The following is a 19233-nucleotide window of genomic DNA, read 5'->3' on the forward strand; positions in this document are numbered from 1 at the left end:
GGCAAACCAAATCAATTATTTTGTTTTCTAGTATATAATAACAGTAATGGCGTGTTCTTGTTCTTGTCTTCTTTTATATGCAATCCTTATCCTGCAAAATAAAGTAAGAAACTGCAAGGTTCACGGACCAATAAAAAATCTCATCACCATCTATTTTGATTTAACATTTAGATTTGGTGACCAAATCTATAATTTTATTCCAATGTCTTTTTTTTTTCTTTTTTCGGAAGTTGATTTTATTCCAATGTTGTTTTCATCTATTTTGGTGACATTTTATAGTGTGGTTAAATCCAAAGGCGTGATGACATTTATGTCTTTTCAATCAATGAGAGCACACTTTTAAAAATTAAAAAAATAATAATGTTGTAATAATAGAGCAGCAACAGACAAAAATAATAATAATAAAATTTCTTTGAAGAAGGCCTTTTACTTTGTCATAGATTTATATTCTTATACACTGATTGCTCAATGACCCTTTGAAAGTTTCTATATACTTGTCATGAGTTGTCCCCATTAAATTGGTTAATTAGACCTTGTTCTGTATCTAGAGGTTGCAAAACAGAACGAGTCTCAACAAAAAAGAAGATGTTTCTTAGATTTGCTTCTTGGATCATCTTCCTTCATATACTGCTTGTGATGGTAATCTCTAGTATCTATGACCTCATTGAAATTTGCTATAGTTGTCACTAGGCATTAGTAGTTGTTATTGATCAAAATTGGATGGGATGGTATTGAATTTCAATGAAAATTTGGAAATTCTCTAAATCAACTGTCTTAAATTATTCAGCTTTTCGACCAAGATTTTGCAGATCTTTTTTTCGGTTTGTCTTCAAACTTATAAAGAAAAACCGATTCTTTTCGACACTTCCTTGGTTCAACCATGCTAATTACCAACTATTTTGCAGTGTGATCATGGAAGTGGAGCAAGAGAGGCTTTGAAATATCCCATGGATGATGATGGCATCGCGGAAGGGACTAATGCCTTGCGACTCCATGGCATGGATGGTGATCATGACAAGGATGGTGATCATGTTCACAAAGCCTCACAACAACATGCCATGGAAGATCATGTTCAAGTTCATGATCATAAGCATAATGGTGATGTCCATGGTCATCCATCATCCCACATGGATCACATGGACCCTTCATTGATTGTGTTCTTCATTTTGGATGATCTAAAGGTGGGGAAAATAATGCCCATCTTCTTTCCCAATAAAGACCTCTCCTCTTCACCTCACTTCTTGCCCAAAGAAGAAGCTGATTCCATTCCTTTCTCGCTGCAAGAACTTCCCGAACTTCTTCAACTCTTCTCCTTTTCTCGAGGATCTCCTCAAGCCAAAGCCATGGAAGATACACTTAGACAATGTGAGATTGAGCCCATGAAAGGAGAGGTCAAGCACTGTGCTACCTCATTAGAGTCCATGCTTGACTTCACGCGTGCCATTTTCGGATTGGAGAGTCAATTCAAAGTTCTGTCAACTACCCACCTCACAAAAACGAATTCCAATACCCTTGTACAAAACTATACTGTTTTGGAGGTGCCTCGAGAGTTCTCAGCTCCGAAAATGGTGGCATGTCACACCATGCCTTATTCTTATGCAGTGTTCTACTGTCATAGCCAAGTGAGTGAAAGTAGGGTGTTTCAGGTTTCACTAGGGGGTGAAAATGGAGATAAAGTGGAAGCTGTTGCTGTTTGTCACTTGGATACCTCTCAATGGAGTCGTAATCATGTTTCCTTTCGTGTGCTGGGAATCGAACCGGGGACCTCCCCGGTGTGCCATTTCTTTCCGTGGGATAATCTTGTTTGGGTTCCATTGCCTACCTCAATAGTTCAATCTAGCTAGCTACCTAGCTATGTAGTCTTATTGTAACCTTTGAAGTCCTACTACTTGATCTAGCATGAACTCATGCTTATCTGTGTAAATTTTTCAATAATGTTAAAAAAAAATAATAATAATCTTGTGTGAATTTTGTTTCTGTAATTGAGGATGCATACTATGAAATAGTGGAGACTCACCTCGTGCCTTGTTGGCCATATCAAGTTTTTCCCCTGTTTGGAGAATTTTAGGGCTTCCAGAAGTACTTTTCCAATGAACCTTTCTACCATAACCCACTAAATCTATTTTGATTATTAGAGAAAACAAAGGATTTGGGAGTTGAAATTTGTATTGTAAGATTCACAAGTGACACCAAATTGCTGTTAATTCATGTTAAAAAAAACCCTTCCATAGTCTTCTATTTTTTCTTTTTTTTTTTCTGTCTCTGAAAGAACCAAAGCCCTGAAATAGTTTATGCACCAAACCACTCTAGGTTTGAGTATAAAAATATGCAACCATCCATTTTGTGCATGAATCATGCATAAAACCTTTCATTTTCCTAGCATACTATTCTACTGATTAATTGGTAAGTAGAATACCAGAGTATTATTAGTTGGTTCTTTATGATTTCTATGGCAGAAAGATAGCTGTTTGAGAGTTGCAGTTGCAAATCAGTGAAATCAACACAAAAAATTAGGGTAAGAAAAAGAAGAAGAAGATATATGAAACTAGAATGGCAAATCAATGGAAGTGAAAATCGAACAAGAGATCCTCCATGGAAGTATTTGTTTTCATGTATATTTTTGGTTGTTGAGCGCAGAGAGAGAGAGAGGTGATTGATGTTCTTCTTTGAAGATGTGGGTTTGAATACGCAGTGTCTGGTGGTTAGTGTTTATTTAGTTCCCACATCAGAAAGATAGAAAATGAGTTAGTGGAGAAAGGCCTATATAAATGAGTGAAAGTTCAATGGCCAACATACTTACCTGGACGGGGTCAATGGACGATCAACAAGGCCCATGGCCTAGGTTGGCGGCCTCCATTGCACTTAGGAGGGGCGCCCGCCTAAGGTCTGTCCAAGTGGCAGAGCCTACGTCATAATTTGTGGTAGTGGGGGCCTGCGTTCGCGCGGCCCCTGCCCAATTTTCAAAACCCAAGTCTTTTGACGGCCCACAATTTTGGGCTTGGTAAAGAGGCCTTGGTCCTCTCTGCCTAGCACATTAGAGTTCAGGGTTTGAGCTCGAATATCTTCAGTTCCTCAAAAAGATGATTGTATCACATCAAAATTAAAAAGTAAGCTCTAATTTCTCAAATGGGCGGCAAATAAAATTTTTGAAAAAACCAATTATCCATATTAGGTTAGACTTTGTATTATTCAAATTATTATTTTAACTAAATTTGAAGTATTTTCCTTCACTCATGATTGGTTTGACAAAAAATAAAAAAAGATCCCCCGCATTATCATGACTGGTTTTTGCGTATTCGGGTGCTCCTATTTGACCGATTGGCATCTGTTCGTTCTTGCCATTCTTCCTTTAGGCCTTAATCCATTCCCTCATCGCACAGGTCGTTCCGTATGTGACGCCTAGCTTCCTATTCATTTCCGGGTCGCGGGACCCACCTATTTCACTTCTTGATGCTCAGATGCGTGAAGTGGTGAAGCCTTCATTCAGAAGCGAAAAACGAATCTGCTCCTGAAGTCACTTCTTCTGATCTTTCTCCGCGCGAGTCACCTGCGGTTCTTGGAAAGAAAAGAAAGAATATATATAAAAGGAATGAAGGAAATAATTGATATTATGGTCTTTAAGAGAAAATTGAGATAATTAAATATTGGGCCAGTTAACCAACTGCCCTTTGATTATTGGAATGGGCTTCAAGAACTGGGCTTAAATATGATGAGATGACGGTGCAATAGTCCACATTTAAACGGTCCACCCAATACCCAGAAGCAAAACTAGTATCTGAGCTCTTCGAGTCCATCAATCGCCTCAGAACCTCTCTCTCTCTGCCCCTCTCTGTGAAATGGTAGCATCAGCTATCTCACCGTCTTTAAGTGTCTCTCTCCCTTCTAGGCACAGAGCTTCGCCGCTTTCCTTATTTTCTCACAGGTAATCAGATACCTTTCTCTTTCTCTCTCTCTATATATGGTTTGGTTTAATTTTATTTGTTCACGAATTTTAATGTTAGCATTATCTTTAATTATTGTTCTTAATAACTCGTAATGTTTACTTTGCACAGATTATCAACGAGATCAGTAGTATGTGCCTTGCCGAGTCCTTACAGTGATTCCTCAGCTATTGGTACTTTTCCAATTTAGTTTTACAATTTTGAAACTAATTTTAATATTTATTTATATTTTGTGCTATAATTATAGAATAAATTACTAAAAATGAAAACTTGGAATTCAGCTAATGACTTGCTGCTCACTTGGAGCTCAAATTGATTTAATCACTGTTCTACTGAGTTTTGATACCCTAATTAGGCTAAAATTGATTCGGATAATGTATTAATTTGAGTCGACTCTTTCCTAGTTCTGAAATCTGGTACATAATGATAATCTTTTCCCCCAATCACTATTGTCATAAACTAGATCCATCTGCACATATAATATTCATTGGTGTATTTGTGTTTTGTAATTATATGTGCTCGTCTGGAGATAGTAATTATTAAATTGAATGTTATGTTGTTACCAGGATTATCTAGTAAAAGATGTGGACTGCCTTTAAAGCACAACGAACAGGATTTCCGTGCTACTACTAAACCAAGGTTTATAGATTCTCTCATTATATGCCTTTGAATATTACTTGCACACACATTGCATAGTTACTTGTTAATGTTTTTATAAAGATTATGCATATTAGCATTGATGTATTCAGTAACTTTTAGACTTTTTTGCCTTTCTATTATCTTCAAAGACTGGTTGGGATTTACGGATCAATTTGGGAAATTCGAATGCTAAGTTCTGACATAGTTCAACCAAGATGGTCAAACCCAGATTGTGATTAAAATCATTAAAGTACTCCATCACTTTGATCTTCTAGTCCAACTGCCTAAATAACATAAAGGTTGATTAATAGTCTTAATAGAAGATAGATTTATATAAGATGAATGTCAAAATTCTGGTTATCAATTTTCTTCTTTTTTTTAAATATATATAAATAAACAAGAAGATGAATTTCAAAGCTCTATAGAAATTTCAAAAAAAAAAAAAAAAAAAAAAAAAAAAAAAAAAAAAAATCAATAAAACTGAAAAACAAATAGATAGACGGCATAATACTGTTTGGAGCCAAAATTGTGCACTACCTTTCATCTGCTTTGTCCTAGTTTCAGAAAACTGGTTCAGCCCTGGATTTAAGCACGACTAGGTAGGGCCAAAGGCTTAAAAGTTAAAACTAATGTTATACTTCAATTAACTTTGTGTTCAAATTCTTTAAATATAGCATGATGAGCTCTCACCTTCCGAAAGAACAACTGTTATGTCAACAATGTTTAAAATGGTGATTGTTTTAAAATTCAACTTTGACTTGCACTACACCCGCCAAAGAGGTTAGACTGGGCATGTTGGAAAATTATAAGCTTTGAGAGTTTGCCCCAAAAGATAATCTACACACTTAGCTTTCAAAGGTTTAAAACCATGTTACTTATTTATTTATTTTTTTGAAATTGAGGAGGATGTACATATTGATTGTTCTTTGAAAATTTAATCTTGGGTTACCATCTAAGCACAAAAAATTGGAATTTTGGAAGACAAATGAGAAACAGAGAAGATTGTGCACTACCTTTCATCTGCTTTGTCCTGCTTTTAGAAAGCTGGTTCAGCCCTGGATTTAAGCACAACTAGGTAGGGCCAAAGGCTCAAAACTAATGTTATACTTAAATTAACTTTTTGTTCAAATTCTTCAAGTATAGCATGATGAGCTATCACCTTCCGAAAGAACAACTGTTTTGCCAACGAAGTTTAAGATGGTGATTGTTCTAAAATTCAACTTTGACTTACGCCACACTTGCAAAAGAGGTTAGACTGGGCATTTTGGAAAACTATAAGCTTGAGATTTTGCCCCAAAAGATAATATACAAACTTATCTTTCAGAGGCTTAAAACCATGTTGCTTATTATTTATTTATTTATTTTGTAAATGAGGAGAATGTACATATTGATTGTTCTTTGAAAATTTTAATCTTGGGTTACCGTCTAAGCACAGAAAATTGGAATTTTGAAAGACAAATGAGAAACAGAGAAGATTTTGCAGGCTGTTATACAAACTGGAAAGTGAGGCTGGGGTTATAGAATATCCATTGAAGTGCTTGTTTGAGTACTTAATTTGGTGTTATACCTTGTGAACATTATTAGGGCATAAATTTGATGAATATCAAGGTATATTGGTGCTTTCTTTGTAGTTGCCTTTGGTTTGCAAAAGAATTTTGCTAAAATAATTCATTTGACACAGGATGACACGGCACTTCTGAAAATGATATAATTATAATAGGATGTGTACTGAAGATAGAAAGGAATTAGGTTTAGAGGGAAACACTGCAGTATGCTTTATATTATGTATTTAAGTATTCTATGCATTGTCACAAAATCAATTACACACTTGCAGGCATCCAACGTTTCATGGTCCATCTTGTTTCAGATGCCTGATATATTTTTTATTTCTTTCAGTGATGTGATATATTTTTTAGTTCTTCAGTGATTACCATTCTGTATTACCAAGGCTCAGTAGAATAACAAGTTTGTGAACATTTCATTTTGTAAATAGTTATGGTGCAACAATAGAAGCCAAAAGGGGGAATCCACCCATGATGCCAGCTGTCATGACTCCAGGAGGTCCTTTGGATCTTTCGACTGTTTTATTTAGGAATCGCATTATCTTTATTGGGCAGCCAATCAACGCACAAGTGGCTCAACGAGTTATATCACAACTTGTGACACTGGCAACTATTGATGAGGATGCAGATATTCTGGTGTAGTATATTTTGATATATTTTAAACTTTTTCACTTTTTTAGTTTAGATATTGAGGATACAACTCAATGGGAAGCTGTACTCTTGAAAATTATGACCATCTCTTTTACTATGTCAGGTTTATCTGAACTGCCCTGGTGGGAGCACCTACTCTGTGTTGGCAATTTATGACTGCATGTCTTGGGTGAGGGTGCAAAATTTGTTCGTTTAATTGGGTTATATTAGATTTTTATTCCGTACAGAACAACATTTAGTTTCAACTGCACATTTGTTGTAAATGTAAATGTTGGGGGGATGTGATGTAAACCTTAGTGCAAAATTTCATCAATTATTTGTCTGAATTTTTCCCTCTTTGTGTTAGGATGTGTATTCTACAATTTTTTTTTTTTTCTTTTTAGTGGGTGAATGCGGTTGGATATAGCATAACAAGTATACAAGTTCAAATATTGTAAAAGCTTCAATAATGTGTTGCGTGTATCTGTCCCTGGAGGAATGATTTAGGTTGCTCAAGATTTTGACGGAACTTCCCAAAGGCAAAGTTAGTTTGCTGGGTGGGTGGGTTGGTGTGGGGGTGCTGTTGGAAGGGTGGGTAGATTTGTCGTTAGAGATCAGAAGTTCATCAGCACAGTTTACGACATATATGATAGGAATTCTTAAATGCCATCACTGATATCTACAGGGATGCCATGTATGTGTAAAACTTTTTTTTTGATAAGTACCATGTATATGTAAAACTTACTTCAAATTGTCATGGTTATTATTTGGTTATGAATTCTATTGGGACCCATGCAAGATCTCCTTAACAAAGTTGAAGGAAAAGGCTGATTATTGGAAAGACAACTAAAGGAAGAATTAGTAAATATGAAGAAGACACAAAAATTAGCCCCTTTTTCTCAAATAAAATAATTGGTGTTATCATACGTAGATGAGGTTCAGGTGGTTCCCGTAGTTACACGTACACCACTTGTAGATCTATTCCTATTTCTACCATTATTGTGTGTAAACCTAGGAGGTTAAGCACATCTTCTCTTATGTGACTGGAATTTCCATTATCATTCAAAGATAGAAATTTCGTGATTCTGTGCATTAAACTTGAAATTCATTCTCCTTTTGTTTTTTCATTGTATATCCTTTTAATTCTACTCTTTGCTGTTATTTACAAACCTTCTTTAGCTTTCAGATAAAGCCTAAGGTTGGCACAGTATGTTTTGGAGTTGCTGCAAGCCAAGGAGCAATTCTTCTTGCTGGTGGAGAAAAAGGAATGCGGTATGCAATGCCAAATGCACGTATTATGATCCATCAACCACAGAGTGGATGTGGGGTATGTGCTGACTCTTTGATATGGGTTACTGTGTCTTTTGAAAGTAGGCCTGTAAATGAGTCAAATTCATTATGGACATGATTAAACTGAATTACAATCCAAGTATGTAGTCAAATATGCCAAGGAATCCTAAATAATTGAATCATCTTTTAATTCAATATAGTTTGAAATTCCGAAATTGATTCTATTTTGAGACAAACATAAGTGAATATACTTTAAATAATAAATCAATACCATATTTACATAATATCTTATTAGATATTAAATTATCCCCACAAAATAATATATGAATTATATAATTAAAATTAAATTATATACATAAACTCATTTGCACTCATATTGTAATTGGATTGAATACCAATGGATTTAGTTTGATATGATTATATTTAGATTTCCTAAGTTGATCAAATTTTAGCCTAGTTGATAGACTTATTTGGATGATGAATCTTTTGGAAGGGTAGGAAGAATGAAAGCATCCATAATCCATTTTGCAACTTGAATGTAAGGTGTTGAGGTCTTTTTTGACAAAATACTATTGCATTCTCATTTTTGTGGAGAAGTCTTTAACGCCCTTTATTTTAAATCTAGTATTTGTATCCCAATTTCAGTGCGCATTTGTCATTAATAACCAATATACTTTTCCAAAATTTGTGTCACATTTCTTGAATATACCAGATTTTATCACATGTACGTGATATTGAGTTATCTTGAATAAATTGTTGTCTTGAATGAACAGCAAAATACTGGAACACTCACAAATTGTATCTTGAATGAATTGTTACAGTTATTTCAAAATGGCACAAGCTTTTTTCAACCTTGCTATGTTTCATCCACTTAAATTCAAGTTGGGGTTTGCCTGGCTTTGTTTTTTTAAGGTTTTTTTTTTATATATTTATTTATTTTTATGCTTGTAGGGTCACGTGGAGGATGTGAGGCGCCAAGTGAACGAAGCAGTTCAATCTCGCCATGTTAGTATCTCTTCCCATTTAGTTTCATTGCATTAAATTGCCTTTAATGCAATTTAACTGACGTATTTTCTCTAGTATATTCCCAATTGGAATCAAACTTGTAAAATGTGATTTTGAATTTCTTTCAACTTTATCGACAGAACTGATAAATCAAATTGTTCTTTTATTTGCTTTAATTATTGAACATTGCACGATTGAACTGAAATTTAATTTTTACATGAGCAATCCCGGAAAGTTAAATGAAACCTACATTGCAGAGGAATAAACACTCTATGTGGCATTATGGAAAGTCATATCTATGATTTGGTGATGAAACTTCTATAAAATAAATCCAAAAAATTGTTATTTTATTTGCTTTAATTATTGAACATTGCAAGATTGAACTGAAATTTTATTTTTACATAAGCAATCCTGGAAAGTTAAACGAAACCTACATTGCAGAGGAATAAACACTTTATGTGGTATTATGGAAAGTCATATCTGTGATTTGGTGATGAAACTTCTATAAAATAAATCCAAAAAATTAAGGATCGTGGCTGTTATGCCTCATCCTTAAACGCTTTCACAGCAAAACATTGGATATCATTAGAACACATTGGATGTTTACATCCCCCTGTATTAATATTTTTTTTTTATAATACTTCACTATAGTCACATTTGTTAGGATACAGATCTCTTCCAAGAGCAATGGTACCTGCTTTTGGCTTGGTGGTATCTGCTCCGCCTCCCCAAACCAGGTTGAGGGTTCAAGCCTCACTTTTGAGGCAAAAAGCGTGTGAGTTGTTTACCGAACCAAAAAAAGAAAAATGATCCTCCTATTCAGGACTCTATTTTCAGTTAAAAAGATAATATCAAAAGACCTGGGTCCTCGCTGTTGTGCAAGGTTGTTTATTATGCTATTGTTAAATTGATGGTATCCATTACTGTAAAAGTTACATTAAACAGGAAGAATCAGGCTGTATGACTGAGCTATTTCCGAGATAAAGGCATAACAAAATTAAATATAAGGAAATCAGTTTCCAACAATTTTCATTATTGAGTTTTTAAAATATCTCGCGCAATACCCAGGGGTTCTTGGATTTGGATGAATTTTATGTTCTGCTGGCTGATTTTTCCAGTTTCCTTGACAGCTTTTGCTTTGTGACTTGCATATTTAGAACTTTTGATCTATATGCACTAGTGCAAATTTATCTAGCATCTACATTTGTGTGATCCTACTTGTCTCGACGATTTGGTGCAGAAAATTGATAAAATGTATGCTACTTTCACTGGCCAACCTCTCGAAAAAGTGCAACAGTACACTGAGAGGGATCGTTTCTTGTCTGTTTCGGAGGTAATGTTACTCCATCCTCTCTTATCCGGTCTGAACTTACACACCATTTCACAAATGCATTATGGAAATCCACCCTTTTACCACATTTTTGCAGGCTATGGAGTTTGGTCTCATTGATGGGGTCTTGGAAACAGAATACTAGGCTCAAAATCATCCGCCAGAGTTAATTGTTTTTATAACTTCATTCATCAGATTGTTCAGGCAATTCTCCATTGAGGATTTAGAATCGTGATGTTGCAGATGATGTCCTCAACTAGACCCTACCAATTCTAAAAACTTACTTGATTATAAGGTTTCCTCTGTAGATTCAGATGTAATACTGCATGTGGTGTTAGTGACCTAAATGTGAATGCTTATTACTGAATTTGATGTACAAACTTGGGATTTTAGGCTTTGCTCCATCTGTTGAAGTGTGGTTTTAGTATTTTCCTGTTTTTTGATGTGTTTTGGTTTTAGAAACAATTTGTTCACGAACTTGAGAATATACTAATTACTGAATACGAGGCAATTTGTAATCGGTGATTGTTCTTGTATCCATGTTGTTTGATATTTTCTTTCTCATAGTTTTAATCACGTATCACTGAATTTTTTAGATTTTAAGACTCCTGGATATTGAGGTTTCTTTGTTCTCCTTTAACCATATGTTCATGGATTTATTTAGTAATTCAATGATGTTTTAAGATCATATATGTTTTTTTGCCGCCTTTTTACTCTTATCTCGACTCTTGAGTATGACGCCTATTTACCAATCTTTTAAACTTTACTCTATACTATAGTATTAGTTGATTGGCCTTTTTGGGTTTGTCACTTTCTTTGAAATTTTCAACGTCTTTACATTTTCTCTGTATCTGATTATCAAGACAAGAATTGTTATATTACATTTTCTCTGTATTTCATTATCAAGACTAGAATTTTTATATTTTATTCTTTCTGGTTTCTAAATAAATTTATGGTTAAATGGGTATAATTCTATCTCTAAAATGATTTTTTAATTTTTCAATATTCTTTCATGGGATTTAGTTATTCTGTGAATTAAAATTTTTACCGTCTGTTTGATTTAGTTATCAGAAAATAGTTTTTTTTTTTTTTAATATAAAGTTTGGTCTGTTTTAATTCAACATTTTACTCCAACTAAAATTGAATAATTTTTATTTTATCTAAGCAGTTGAGAGTCACAACACCTTTTTAGTTCAATTTTCCTAAAATAATTTTTAGAAAACTATTAATCCAACGAATTTTGATATTATTCTCTATTTTTAAATTCTTTATAAACAAAAAAAATAAACCAAGCAACCTCAAATTTTCTAACGTCATTTGAGGGTCCATCAGTTATTTGTATATTAATCTATACAACATCTACATCTCCAGATATTTCTTTGCATTCAACCTTGATTTTTTTTTTTTTTGGGCAAACTGTTTTATTTATCATGCCTACCATTCATATCTGGAGGCCCATGAACTCAAGTGACTCTCTCCTGAGATGACACAATTCCGAGTTTCAACATTTTTTACAACATTTTTTTAGCTCCACGTATTTCTATATTTTTATCTTAGCAAAAATATGTTTTAATGATATTTTCCCTTCTTTCAAAATAAAATTTTGAGTCTCCCTAAAACATCTTGCAAGTTATTTACCAATACAAAATAATAATATAGGAATTAAAAATAATAAAAAACAAAATTAAATCTTTATCATTAAATTAAGAAAATATTTTAACAAATTTGCGAAGAAATCTATCTTCCCTGCTACCATTTCAGAATTGACTACCATAGTAAAAAAATGTGCAGAAATATTCCTTCAATAATAGTTTTACTGTTAGTCTTTATAATTTAAATGCACCCTCAACTATTACTTTCTCAATATTTATAGTATTTTTTCTCATAACACAAGATAACATATATGGTTGAAATTATTACATAAAAGCATTGAAATTACTGCACTCTCCCCCACCTAGAACTTGTTGGTTAAAAATGACACCATCACTTCTATATATAGGCCTCGTATATATTAATATTTAGTAATTCTAAAAAATTTCACTCTTTGAGATGGTTCCAAACTCTTTTATAATATTTATAATCTCTCTAACATTTTAGAATCTTCAGTTTTTTATGTAATACTGCATATAATTGTATGATACTCTAAAACCTCATTGTACTAATATCATGGAAACATCATGCAAAGTTCTCAACCTCTTTGCAAATAGGCAGGGTGACATGAGAGTGTAAATAGAAAAGAAAAAAAGTACAAAATCTGTTTTTGTCAAGCACAATTACATTATAAAACATCAAAATAGTTCTCATCTTTTTCAATTTGTTTTTTAAATTAAATTATATAATAATTATTGATGTAAAAAGATAAAATAACACACCTTGAAAAATGATAACTCTCACTCACATCAAATCAGTCAAAATAAATATTGTTTAACGAAAATATCTCATTTTAATTTTTATAAAAAAGAAAACTACCTATACTTCAAAAATTAAAATGACTATTTAGCCTATCATAGATGATGGACCCTACCAACATGTCCATTCCATTACTTGGCTTTGAAGACCAAAATCTACTATTACAAGTTCCCATTAAAACTCCATCTTTCTTCTTCTTTGGCAAAACGCCAAAAAGATTCATTTACTGTCTTCGGACCAAACTTGAGAGGATGTTTAGGCTTCAAATCTGGGGTGTCAGAACATTTTACCCAAAAATCAAATATGAACAAAGATTTTAATTGTAAATCCGAGTAGTTCATGTCAAAAAAATGAAGTTTCTGCTGCCACCCCTTTATCCAAAATTCTGGACAAATGATTTTGAACTTATGTACTCTATTGCATTGTTGTAAAATATGTAGGAAATTATAAAATGAAAAAAAGATCAATTTTTTTTATTATTTTCTAGCCTATGGTTAAAATTAAAAAATGAATTACCAATTCTTAGAAAATGGTTGAATTATTTTTAGCCTTCACAAAACATCTGGGAAAGGAATTCATGGCGCCAAAAATCAGGAGCAAGTTGGGCAATTGTGAGAAATGCTTTCAATTTAATGGCACAAACAACAATTTTGAAAAGAAAAACTTCATCTGCCAGATAATGGAACTCGAGCACAACAAATTGTCCAATATTACCATATGCTATCCATGACTGAGTCCTAATGTAGCAACCCATTTATCAATAAGACAATGAGTTCAGCATAAAGCAATTCAAAGATTTAGGTAAAAAAAACTATGCTCAAAGATTCAGGTAAAAAAACTATGCTCTTTAATTTTAAACTAGAACCACAATGCGCTCGCGCACGCGCGCACACACATACAGACAGAGATTAGTTATTACAGGCCAAACACAGCTGTTTACAAATAGTTAATAAATCAGGAACTTCATCTGATAAATATTTGGACTCAAACATTTCCTTGTACTCTATTATATGTTATACCCGCATCCACCAGGACCACCACATGCATTTGCTCATTTACCTGATGGAACCAATAAATAATAGAACAATTCAAACCAGCTTGGTTGAAATTTAGATTATAAAATTTACTTTTAAATATATTGATAATACTTCATAAAACACAAAAATCATGAGCAACTAAACTTTCAAACAAAAAAAAAAACGAGAAATAACAAATCTTTTTTTGGAAATAAATAAGTCCTCATTCTTTCTTAATATTCAGAGCTAGGTTCAGATCACTTGCCTTCACTAACCACACACTGTATATATCCTAACTACCAACGAGATATAATATTTTTTTTCAATCAAATCAAAAGACGAAAGATGGTACCATAAATACACAAATAAAAAATCAATTGACAGTATAAAATGATTCTATTAAAAGGAGTAGATGTTTGACTATGAATGATTAAAGAAAATAATGGTTGCAAATAAAACAGACGTTCTAATTCTTCACCTCTTAATATTATAGTCTTTAAACATCATTGTGATCTCCTACAAGGCTTTTATCAAAGCCCTAGTTCACTTACACAGGGTTCTATACAGGGATCTAAGAAAATAACGATTATGAGAATATTAGGGCATACATACCGTAGTTTTGGCGCACCATTGTGAACTTGCATATGGCTTTTAGTAGAGAACCATATTTCATGGACTTCAGTGGTCCCACATGTCTGTAACACATAAGAAAGCCGAAATTCAGTTCCCAAAACACCATGTAGTTCACAATGAAGATGCACGTCAACCACTGCAATCCCTTAATTCATAAAATGAAGAGAGAGGGAATAAATAATCAAAACAAACTAAATATATTCAAACTGATGCTGAAGCAATCTCTTTTAGAACTCATTATTGCTTCTGAAGTATTAATGCATATATGAGAAAGTATATAACTAATTTAATCACTCTGTTGAGAAAAACAACTCACACAATCTCAGTGTACCGAATTCTCCATGCAGGGAACCCCAGGTGGCATCTTGCCTGCCCATAAACTAATAGGAGGTCAGGATCCGGGCCTCCAGAACCTAATAATACATGAACATCAATAACCAAATGGTTAAATATAAAAGAACTCTGCTGAAAAATGATCTGTAGTCCAATGAGTAGATCTGAGAAGGAATAGAAAAAATAAATAAACCAACCAACAGCTCTTAGTGCCTCAGCCACGTGAGATTCTGTTAAGATTGGCTTTTCCTGATCTCCACCCAAGTAATACTTCCCAAAAAGCAGGCTAGCTGCTTTGGCCACTGCTTCCTTTCCGTCAGAGAATGAAGCAAATTCCAGAGATAATTGGCTTTTATCAAGAAGCGGATCATTTCTGGTAGTGTCCTGCATGAAATGGATGCAAAAATGGGTGACAAGGAGAATAAAAAACAACGCTAAGGTGGTTTAAGAGCATAATAATGTCAATATCTTATATAACCAGAACAGAACACGATAAACAAAGCTAACTAACATAGTTACATATATTTTTAAGAAAATGCGTGGAGTGTAAACATCATCTAGAAACAACTAACAAGAAATGAGAAATGAATGAAGTCCAGCCTAGACAAATAACAAATATGGCTGGTGCAAGAAGCCTAAAATATTACTCTGACCTGAAGAACATAAATTTTTCCAAATTAATTAGCTATAATCTAACACAAGGATGGCTGGATCACCGGTACTAAATGCATGAAAAGCCTCTCCACATGTAAGAAACTCCTGTATATGAACAGTGGTGATTGGAGATACAGAAACTGTAAATCTAGAATTAGAATATGATACCTCAGATAACTTAGCATTACTCAATCTCTCCAAGATAGCTTCCTTGGATTTCTTCAGAACTCCTACAGCAGCAAAAAGTACAATGAATCATACTTGTTACACAAATTTGTTGCACACACGTCTTTATGATTCAAGGAAGAGATAGCACAAAAAGCACCACCATAACTCAGTTTCACCAAGGCGCAGTACCTTCAGTATCATACAGGCAGACATGCTTCACACCAATAGCTGCCAGCCAATGCAATAGTTCAGTAACTTTTGCTGTGTCGTGAGCTTCTTCACTGTCTACAACAATCGCCAGGTACCGGACTTTGCCGATGTTGAGGGCTTTGTATCTCTTTAATAAACCAGCAGAGATGAGGTAACTTTCAAGAGCATGAGCTATACCCGCTAAGAAGTACCATAAGCTGATGATAAAGTGTATGATGTGCCAGAGTATCAGAAGCCCAGTATTGCCGATCTGCAAAAAACTTTAAAGACAAGATGAGCATCTAATTTGAACTTTTGAAAAGTATGTGTTTTGGATGTCTTATTCGACACAGATGCAATGTGCCAAAGCTTATCCCTCCTAGTCAAAAGTGGCCCGATGACTAACAATAGATTAGAAACTCCAAATGGCACAGAAATATCAGGTTGTGCAGCTCTTCATACCAAAATCACCAAGTTTATCTCATATCCAATTTATGGAAGAATTGAATGATTTGAGCCATGGGTTCTTTCCCCAATGGCACTGGAACGAAATAATTATATGATATACAAAAAAATCCTATTCCACTATATGTATGGCAGAATCCATCTTATCCTCTTCAAGATCTATGATTACCTACCAGCTGCAAAAAGTGGTTAACAATAAAGAGTTTGAAGAAATTTGCATTAATTGCCCAATAGACCATTGCATGGCCCAAGTCAATGGAGGACGACCTATGACTGATATCATCAATGGAGTAGACCCGTGATTTTTAAAAATGGCTCCATCATTGATTTGCTGCACCTCCATTCTTAAAGTGGTGGTATTGTCAACTGCTTTGGACAATTAAAAAACGAATGATTGCAGTTCCATCAGACATCCTATGCCTCCTAATATAAGCTAATATCATCCTAACAGAAGCCAACAATATTAGTATAGATTTGAACGTCATAAGGATGGCATCAACTAACAATAATAAGCCACCGGATTCTGCAATACACTCAACCAATTGGGATCCATAAAAAATAAAAATATACTAATTAGAGTGTGCTCCAAAATTTGATTGGGCAAAGATAATATATCTTTACAGTAATGAAAAATTCATTTCAGTCCAATAAAAAAGAATTATCAACAAATCAATGATAACAAAAAATAAACTTAAAAGTACTTACTTGCGCAGTCCAGTAAAGAACTTTCTGCATTTCATCTCCTAAATCCATTATTCTACAAAAAAAAAAAAATTTAAAAGATAGGTAAAAATAAAAATATATACCATCATACCTAATTCAACCACCCAAGTAAAAAATAATCATCCAAATATCCTTATGAACAATTGCAGAACTATGTTTATACTCCACACGGTATGATATGTAGATGCATAGATACATACATACATGTATTATTAAGTTGAAAGAAGGCAAAAATTATGGATTTTAGGATCTAACTTTGATTCTATCAAGTCAGTCGCCATAATTATATGTGACATCAATTTTAGCTTCTTTGATCTGAAAAGAGCCTAAAACAAACACGGACAGAAAAACAGCAAGAGCCTATTGAGGGCATGCTTCAGATATGCATAGCATTAGCCAGAAGTGGGGAAAAAAAGTTTATGCATCTGAACATCACAGAAAATTTAGAGCAAGTGACATAACAAGAATGAAACAAAACCTGAATATAATATCCAAAAGAGGGATAAAAAAAATTTACTGAAACCAAGCAGAAAACTTTGGAGGAAATTGAGAGAAATAGCTGATCAACATACTTGTCTTTCTTATCGGCTCTATGAGGCATTTGGTCTGTGTGATTGTTAGGTTCAAATTATTGTAAGCTTTTATATATAGTGCATCTTCCTCTACCCCTAAGAATTGGAATATGGATGTAGGCTCCACCAAATCCATTGAATGGACTAATGAGAGAGTATTTACAACAAGCAATGCTTTCGGATGCGAAAACAATGTTTGTTGGGTAACTCCTGGTAACTTCTAGGATCCTCTAACAGGTGTCTTTTCATGTATGTTGTGTAGTGGAACAGGTTCATTTCTGGAAATTAATGGATTTTAGAGCCTCACTGGTCATGTAAAATCTCGGACCCATCAGATGTTGACTGATAAAAGAGTATTTGAACACACAATTCTGATTGATTCTCATGTTCCATACGTGCTATTGATAATAAGAATTTCACTTTTCTCAATGGGATTTTTTATTTCAACTGATAAAAGAGCATTTGGACACTCAATTCTGATTTATTCTCATCTTACGTACCTGCTATTGATAATAAAATTTTCATTTTTCTCAATGGGAATTTTTATTTCATTTAAAATGGTATAATCTCAAAACAAGGGTATCTTCTTCTTGATTCTAAGGGGTGGTTTTTCTATTGCTAGTTTTTGCCAAAGGTCACACCCAAATAAAAAAATAAATAAAAATAATAACAGTTTTAAGGATATGTGTGACCTTGTCCTCCAATCAATGTATTGTTAGAGTGAAATAAAACATGTACAATTTCAAGGCACAAAACAGCAAATTCGATCCAAGAAAAGAAAAAAAAACAGTGTGTGTAGTATCTGTGTGTATGAGTTGTCATATTTCTTCAACAAAATAAAAAAGAGGAAGATATGGATCTCTGAAACAAACCTTAAACGGCATGTGGTGATGAGGTGCAATGGACGGCAAGGTGAAGGTGAGCTTGCGACTGGTGCAGAGCAACTAGGGTTTCAACATTCAATCCTCACTTTTCAAATTGTAACTAGTAGTATTACTTTTTATATACATGAACCGGCGGTTACTCATATTAGAGAGAGTTGGATTAGGAGAGATGATGTGAACAGTTAGCTGGTTCATAAGAATTCCATGAGTAGTGCCATTCAAAGTAGCAACGCTATTAATCCTGCCACTGTAGGGAGCATATGCCGGACCACTCGCAAGTTTCATGTGCCGCTGCAGTAAGGGGTGCAAGTTGGGCTTGCCCAACTCAAGCCCGACCCAGCCCGATCTCGGGTTCTACCGGGCCAGCCTAAGCACAACATTGACCTCGGGTCAGTTCGGGTCAAGCCCAGTTCTGAAATTTTGGGGTCTGGCAGGTTTTCGTTGTTGTTATTGTTTGTTTTTTTTTTTTTTTTTTTAAGGTAATTCAGTGCCCAAAAATAATAAATAAATAAACAAAATTTATTTGGCCAGAAATTTAGAAATCAAAGGAAGTTTTACCTCTTTTTAAAAAATAAATAAATAGGAAGAAACGATATTAAGATTTATCTTCTATATACATATATATCAAACAAAATGCCATTGAAATGGGTCCTTTAATTTTTCTGGGTACTGGTAGTACCGTTAATGCTTATCCCTCCCTCTTCAATCTCCCAACAACCAAAGCCTTGATTTAAGCAAACCTTCTATCTTTTTTTTTTTCGCTTCAGACATCACATGAATTTAGAGAGAG

The 19233-nt window shown here is 34.0% G+C and overlaps 3 protein-coding genes and 1 non-coding gene across 8 annotated transcripts; 3 read left to right on the forward strand and 1 right to left on the reverse strand.

The window, feature by feature from the left end:
* Positions 1–947: 947 nt before the first annotated feature.
* Positions 948–1844, forward strand: LOC132295734 (BURP domain-containing protein BNM2A-like). The gene has a single exon (XM_059794025.1). It carries the CDS (start codon positions 948–950, stop codon positions 1842–1844), a length of 897 nt encoding a protein of 298 aa, XP_059650008.1.
* A 948-nt stretch (positions 1845–2792) lies between these two features.
* On the forward strand, positions 2793–2953 carry LOC132297561 (U1 spliceosomal RNA). The gene has a single exon (XR_009479266.1). It is a non-coding gene; the product is annotated as a U1 spliceosomal RNA (small nuclear RNA).
* An 806-nt stretch (positions 2954–3759) lies between these two features.
* Positions 3760–10933, forward strand: LOC132294008 (ATP-dependent Clp protease proteolytic subunit 6, chloroplastic). The gene is made up of 9 exons (XM_059791711.1): positions 3760–3922; positions 4053–4114; positions 4508–4580; positions 6574–6778; positions 6897–6962; positions 7959–8099; positions 9014–9067; positions 10308–10400; positions 10495–10933. The coding sequence occupies exons 1-9, from the start codon at positions 3837–3839 to the stop codon at positions 10540–10542; spliced, it is 828 nt and encodes a 275-aa protein (XP_059647694.1). The 5' UTR covers positions 3760–3836; the 3' UTR covers positions 10543–10933.
* A 2697-nt stretch (positions 10934–13630) lies between these two features.
* On the reverse strand, positions 13631–18671 carry LOC132294009 (uncharacterized). 5 transcript variants are annotated; one of them, XM_059791715.1, is made up of 8 exons: positions 18432–18671; positions 16970–17021; positions 15800–16070; positions 15611–15672; positions 14986–15172; positions 14772–14868; positions 14435–14517; positions 13631–13865 (listed from the first exon to the last, which is right to left on the reverse strand). In XM_059791715.1, exons 2-8 carry the CDS (start codon positions 17015–17017, stop codon positions 13858–13860), a joined length of 756 nt encoding a protein of 251 aa, XP_059647698.1. In that variant the 5' UTR covers positions 17018–17021; positions 18432–18671; the 3' UTR covers positions 13631–13857. The 5 variants fall into 5 exon arrangements, with proteins under 5 accessions (XP_059647698.1, XP_059647697.1, XP_059647695.1 ...); XM_059791714.1 differs by lacking the exon at positions 18432–18671 and adding an exon at positions 17560–17639; XM_059791712.1 differs by lacking the exon at positions 18432–18671 and adding an exon at positions 17505–17564.
* Positions 18672–19233: the final 562 nt, after the last annotated feature.

The sequence above is a fragment of the Cornus florida genome, unplaced genomic scaffold (genome assembly GCF_030987335.1).
Source record: "Cornus florida cultivar Cherokee Brave unplaced genomic scaffold, ASM3098733v1 CherokeeBrave_3.0.0_Hap2_Chr02, whole genome shotgun sequence".
In the NCBI taxonomy this organism is placed as follows: domain Eukaryota; kingdom Viridiplantae; phylum Streptophyta; class Magnoliopsida; order Cornales; family Cornaceae; genus Cornus; species Cornus florida.